General features: G+C 29.5%; 1 protein-coding gene across 1 annotated transcript; it reads right to left on the reverse strand.

The window, feature by feature from the left end:
- Positions 1 to 280: 280 nt before the first annotated feature.
- On the reverse strand, positions 281 to 4405 carry LOC137809820 (beta-amyrin 28-monooxygenase-like). The gene is made up of 4 exons (XM_068610890.1): positions 3793 to 4405; positions 3293 to 3711; positions 1529 to 1716; positions 281 to 752 (listed from the first exon to the last, which is right to left on the reverse strand). The coding sequence occupies exons 1-4, from the start codon at positions 4326 to 4328 to the stop codon at positions 453 to 455; spliced, it is 1443 nt and encodes a 480-aa protein (XP_068466991.1). The 5' UTR covers positions 4329 to 4405; the 3' UTR covers positions 281 to 452.
- Between the last annotated feature and the right edge of the window lie 2475 nt (positions 4406 to 6880).

Genomic DNA, 6880 nt, shown 5'->3' on the forward strand with positions numbered 1-6880 from the left:
TAAGATTTGGAATAAAGACGAAATCAATTTCATGTGATAGTACATACACGAAAAATATGTTTAACCCAAAAAACCAAATATTTTCTAGGTATTGTATTGTATTTTTTTGATGAAACAAGAAAACAAACTGAGAGGAAAAACATTACATGGTGAAAATGGAAACCCCAAGTATAGTAAATTCGTATAGTTCATATAACTGATAGGTAAAATGCAAAGCCAACTGATATTTGAATACAAAACAATAATCATTCGGAAATTAAAGAAAGTGGCTTGATTACAAGAAAATTAAAGGATAAACTGTAAAAGAATAAATACAAAGGAGAGAAAACATTTGACATATAATATATATATATATATGTATGTATATATATATGTATATATATATATAGTAGATTGATTTGTAGAAAGCACACACGAGTTTTGTGTTGATTTAAACGAAGGTATGATGTGTTTTAGGGTTTGTGAGGATAAAGACGAATTGGGAGGTTGTGTGCAGGAATGGGCAAGGGATTAACGATGATCTTTTCATCTGGAATCATTTTTTCCCACTTAAACCTCTTCACAAGGTTGTGCATGAAAACCAATATTTCCAATCTAGCATACTCTTTCCCAGGGCACATTCTTGGTCCTCCACCAAATGGCACAAAACTGTAAGGAACTGGCCCTTGCCCTTCGAATCTACTTGGATCAAATTTCTCTGGCTCTCCAAAGTATTCTGGATTTTTGTGTGTTGCATTTGCACTCCAATACAACTACACATATCAAAACCCTTAAATTAAGTTATCACCTCAAAAAAAACTTATACCATAATTGTATAACAAATGATCAATTCCATGTATGTACAACGATTGAAAATCTCAGGTCAACTAGAGATGAAAACATTTCATAATATATAAATAAATACAAATCTTATTTTATAGGTTGGTTTTATCCTTGGTGTCTTGATCCTCTGGTTTGTATGAATTTGATTACGTGATGTTTTAGGGTTGTTGGTTAGATTCTCTGTTATAGGTTTGGTGTTTGCTGGTGCATTGTTAGTTGTTGTTGGTAGGAAGTTAAAGTTATCACTTATGTAAGAGGAGACTTTGGAGATCTCTTTCGATCTGTATAAGGGTTAAATCATCTCTAAAGTGCTTCACATTTATTTATTCTTTCTTAATGATAAAAAAATTGGAATTTTATAAAATTAAATTAAAATCTACTTCTTATTATAATATTATAGTCATTTATCACTTATTTTAACAATATCGTCAGAAAACATCATCATATATATTAGTTAATATTTAGTTTTCATATTTAGAGTCTAGATGAAAAGTAAACTATCAATATAAGTATCACATGTTATACAAATTTTTCCTATATCGTGTGTAATACTTTTAAGTTTTTTTTATTGATAAGTGGTTTTCCTTTTTGCGATGACTCGTTATTGGAAAAAAAGAAACAAAAGTTTTTTGTTATAGAAAACAATGACATATACATGCCTTTGTAGTTTGTAGAAATTAAAAAAAGTTGTGTAGAATTTTCTTACCTTCCATCCCTTTGGAATTGAGAAGCCATTGAAAACAAAGTCATTGATAGCTTCCCTAAAACCTCCTTGAAGTGGAGGAGCAATTCTCATCACTTCACAAGCTACGTTCCAAGAATATTTCATCTTATTGATATCATCCCAATTCAATAACTCTCCTGCAGATTTCGACTTTGCAATTTCCATTTGCTCTAAACAAATTACACAAAAAAAACACAAAAATAAGTATATATACAACTGTTAGAGTATCATGTCAACTATTAAAATGTATTCATATTTAGGTTTGGAGTTAAAAAGTTGTTGTGTTGCTGCAAAATATGTTCATTGTTCATGGTCTACTTCATGAGAGATAATGGAAGATATGGGTCTGGAACATTGTTAACATATTTAGTTTTTTTGTTTTAAGTTATTGGGTTTTGTTTGTTTGGTCCAATTTTCATTTTTTGTTTCAACTAAGTCTTATTCTTTTTCTTATATATACACCATGTATTTTACTCTCTAATACACAAGTGAATAAAAATTTTCTTTGTATTTTCTTTTCTCAGCTTCTCTTTATTTTACGCTCGAGTTATTGTCTCTTTTTCATTTGTAATTAAGGTTCATCATAACCTCTTTTACTCTATTGTCACATTAAAGCACTACATCAGACACAAAATATTCATCTTCATTGACGGTAATAAATATATTGTATAAGAGTTTGAATACTTTTGAATTATTTTAAATTTATTTTATTTATTTATTGTTGAGAAAAAAAATATTAAAGATATTAATAAATTTTTATTTTATATACAAATACTATCTCTTTTAACACTATATGATGTCTTTTTTTTAATTAATAGACAATTCTTAATTAACTTTTGTTTTAGTTTTGGGCTTGACTTAGTTGCAAAAATGTTTATTTCAGGGTAAAGTATCTTGCAATAAAGGTCTTGGTGGAATTGTACATGAAAAACTTAGTTTTTATGTTTTTTTAATATAAAAATTATATCAGTACAATAATAATATATAATAATATGCTTGACTAGTTGAATGAAGTGGAATTGTTCCAAATTTTTGATATATTTTGCACGAAATTAGAACAAGAACAACCGCATAAATGATGAGGTCATGTTGATAAATTTTTTGACTCATGTAAATAAAGTCTGAAGTTTGACACAAGTTAAGATTATATTGAAACATGAAGCTTTTGATTTGTACACTTAAATGTTGACTTTAAACACATAAGAGATGTTTGTTGTTATAAATTTCTGAACAAGTATTTATAAAAAAATAAATAAAGATTAAATATGTTTTTTATATTATAATTCAAAAATTATTTTTTATTTTTAATTTAAATTTTAGATTTTTTAAATACTACATAAATTTTATATGTAAAATAATATTAATGTGAGTTATCAGTTAATATTAAATATTTTAACATTTAGTTGACACTCAAAATTTAATTGACAAAAAATATTTAAAAAAAATATTTTATTAGGTTTTTTTCTATAATATTTAGGAGATTAAATTTTTGGACAAAAATAAAATCAATTTGAATGAAAGCATGAAAACATAATAACAAAATAACGTATAGATAAAAAATCAATTTAACATGAAATGATGAAAATATAATGATAAAAATATATTTAACCCGTAGATTAAAAAAAAGTTAGATGAAGGAGAAATAAATATTTTTCATGAAAATATAATGATAAAAATATATTAAAAATGAAAGAGAAATAAAATTTTGTAGGTAAACTAAAATAAATGTAAGAATAAAAAGTGAACCTTGATAGACTGCATCATAAATGTGAGGGAGTTCAGCAAGGTATTTGACAAGGAAAGTGCATGCAGCACTGGCAGTGTCGTGACCTCCAATCAAAAGTCCAAGAATCTTGTCTGCAATGTCCAATTCATTCATGAACTCTCCATTCTCATCGCATGTTAGCAGCATGTGAGACAATATGTCTTGTCTTGCAGTTGCTTTTCCTTCTCCCAGATCAACTTTCCTCTCTCTGATGATCTTCAACAGTTCCTTTCTGATGTCTTTTGCAGCTTTTATAGCTTTGTTGAATGGCGTTCCGGGAACATCAATGGGCACTGATATGATCCCAGCCGCCAAAAGCTGGAAAGGCTTCTCAAATTTCGCTACGTGATTCTCATCCTCCACGCTCATGAACAAACGACACGCCAACAAGAAAGTGTACCTGTTACAACAAAACTACCATTATTTTTTTTAAATAATGATATATTTACGTTATTGAGTGAATGAAGAATGGTGATAGAACCTCTTGGCTAAGGGAAAGACGGTGAGATGGGTGTGGTTGTCCCAATGGGAAGCGAAGTGGGTCTGTGCTATGGCGTCCATGATGGGAACGTAGCCTTGGAGGGCCTGGGGTTTCAGGAACTGTGGGAGCAACTTTCTCATCTTCTTCGACTCTTCCTTGGAGTTGCTCTGCAGGGTGGAGGGGAACACCTTGTTCACGCTGTCCGGCCACCACGCCGTCACCAGCTTGTTCTCGTTGGAGAAGAGGAACTTGTTGGAGGCGGCGCCGCAGAACACGACGGCGGGTTCTCCGAGGATGGAGGTTTTGAAGAGGTCGGAGGAGTACTTGATCATGCGGTCGAAGATGAACTTCTCCGGATGACCTTTCCATCCGGTGGAGAGAAACTGGAGGCTCTCTCCGATGACGGGCAAACCGGTGGCTCCCGGTGGGAGGTTGGGGGCGGAGAAGGGAGAACGGTGCTTGTGGAAAAGGATGAAGAAGAAGAGGGTGACAAGTGTAACGAAGAGGAGAAGGAGAGAAAGGTAGAAATGGTCCATGCTTTTGACGTGTGTTGTGTGGTTTTTTCTCCTAATGTGTTTGTTGAATTGAGTCACACTCCTTACTATGTCTGCTCTCTTGGTGCCTACTTATAGCCACAATGTTAGGAGGGCGTGTCAATCAAATGAGAAAAAAAAAAAAGTGTTTAATTCAAACTTATATTTTAAATATCAATCTTTCTTTTAGTAGTAGACTTGAAAAAGTGTTCATAAAAGACCCACACAAATCTTTCATGCAAGGGCATACTATTAGTGATAAATTTTAAAATAATAATAATAACTCAATGGAGATCACAAAGTTCACAGCAACTAACATGAATTTTGTAAGAAAAAAATGATTAAATCATCACACATTGCTCTCCATTTCAAGCATCAACAAAAGAGTTCAATAACTTTTTACATATTAAATATTATTTTAAAGATTAATAAAATTATTGATATTTAAAATATTTTTTTATTAATAAATAATTTTTAAATTAATATTTAATTAAAAATCAAAATTTTAATTACTAATTTTAAAATTTAAAGTAATTAGTAGTTAATATTTGGTAAATAATTATATATTAATTTAAAAATTATTATAAATACTAAATTTTTTAAGTATTATCTAATTTAATTAATATAGTAATTCATTATTGTTGATTTTTAAAAGTAATTTTTATTTAATAATTATTTATAGTGTATATAATATTTTCGTACTTTTAGTAAATTTCAATGAGTTTATTATAACTTGGATTAGCTCACATATTTTAAGTGTGTAGTTAAATATACTTTTTCACTAACTTTCTTTAGTAGCATGTTTTTCTAGACAAATTTTCTGAAATTAGAGAAATTTCCAGTAGTAATATAAAGTTTTTTAAAGAGACAAATATGTATGTAATATATTTTAATTTGAATAGTGAATACTCAAATAGTAACATTCTCTATTTATATTTTTCAACAACATAGTATTAGTATATATATATACTAAAATTTTCACTACTTAATTAAATTTTTTAATTAGATAATTTTAAGAGTTACTATTTTTAGACATTAAACTATTTTGCGGAGAACACATCCATCAACACTCAACTAAGGAAAACAAAACTCAAGAACACCTCTAAATCTGATGTATATGTAAGTCAAAGGATCAAGACACCATTCGGAATAAAAGAAACCAGATGAAGGTACCTTATAGGAAATTTAAGACAAAGTCTTTAGTTAAATAAGCGTAAACACTTTCGAAACATCCACCACTTCTCCTTTAAATATTACCTTATTCCTAAGGCTCTAAATCCCATTTACTACATCAATCCATATAGTTTTCCAAATTGCGCAATCCATATAGTTTCCCAAATTACATTAAGAGATTCAGATTCATTACACATCCTAAAGTGAAAGAAAACATCATAATGATCCACGAACGTTAAATCTAACCAAAAGTAACACTAACTTCATATAAATCAAGCTATTCTGCACTCGAAAAAACTAGATATTAAATTATAATCAATAAGTATTCAAGATTTAAACTATAATAATCTTATATATTTATCTAGTTTAAATAATATAACATAATCATCTAAATTATATTAATTTTTATTTTAAACAATTAAAAATGTGATCCTGTTAAAATGATCACCGATGAAGTTCGTTTTGCGACCTTATCCTTACAATCAAAACTCATGAAGGAGTAAAAAAGGAATTTAATAGCTTAACGTATCATACAACTTACAAATTTTTAAATTACTATTTTATTACAATATTCTATTTATATTTATTTTTATTATTTTAATAGAATATTTTATTATAAAAAGTAATTATCAAGTGTACGCGGATAAAAAAGATAGTGTCAAACAAAAAATTTTCAGGGTGAAAAAATTAAAGCTCGTGCAAGTTGTTTTGTCTATCATTATATACTCAATTATTGTTTCTATCTGTATTAGCTGCAAGAAATAGGAAGCTAAATAATCCACGTTTGGCAAAATTCAACTCAATACAAAATCCCTGTTTAAACAAGCTTCTTGTGAGATATAATTTTTCATTAAATAATTATATATTTATGTGAGTATTTTATCTTAGGTGACTTTTTAAATATTAGCAAGAAAAAAAATATAATTATTCTAATGGATATATATATGTTTTTGCCGGTTGACTTAGCTGTTGTTGACCCAAGGTTGCATGTGCTCTCCGGTGGTGGAGAGTGACTCCGTTGAAACAGAGAGATCCTACCTGTTGATTGCACTCTGACAGTCAAGTCAATACTAAGCTATAAACAATGAGTAAATAAGCAAGTAGTTTCAGTCTTAGAAACGACGTATCTTTACCAGGGATCTCATCTCCCTTTTATAGGTTGTTTTTAGGTTAACTTCTTTGTCCCACTAGAAACTCTCTTCTAGTGAAACTAGGGTTACTAGGAAGACATCATGTCACGTTGTTATGCAATCTTAACACAACAGCTACGCAAAACCTTCATCTTCTGGAGTGCAAAGTTTAACGGTATGGCCGCTAGGATACCAACTCATGTACCAGCTCTATGGGGTCCATCCGTTTTGTAGGTGTCCTAATTCTTCATG

The sequence above is a fragment of the Phaseolus vulgaris genome, chromosome 2, assembly GCF_000499845.2.
Source record: "Phaseolus vulgaris cultivar G19833 chromosome 2, P. vulgaris v2.0, whole genome shotgun sequence".
Lineage (NCBI taxonomy): Eukaryota > Viridiplantae > Streptophyta > Magnoliopsida > Fabales > Fabaceae > Phaseolus > Phaseolus vulgaris.

Bases quoted from the DNA above. Each gene is read 5' to 3' on its own strand.
- LOC137809820 (XM_068610890.1), bottom strand. From the start codon at position 4,328: ATGGACCATTTCTACCTTTCTCTCCTTCTCCTCTTCGTTACACTTGTC. The intron at 1,717-3,292 runs GTTCACTTTTTA...TAATTTGTTTAG, and splicing joins TTATGATGCAGTCTATCAAG to AGCAAATGGAAATTGCAAAG. The intron at 753-1,528 runs GTAAGAAAATTC...TGATATGTGTAG, and splicing joins CAATTCCAAAGGGATGGAAG to TTGTATTGGAGTGCAAATGC.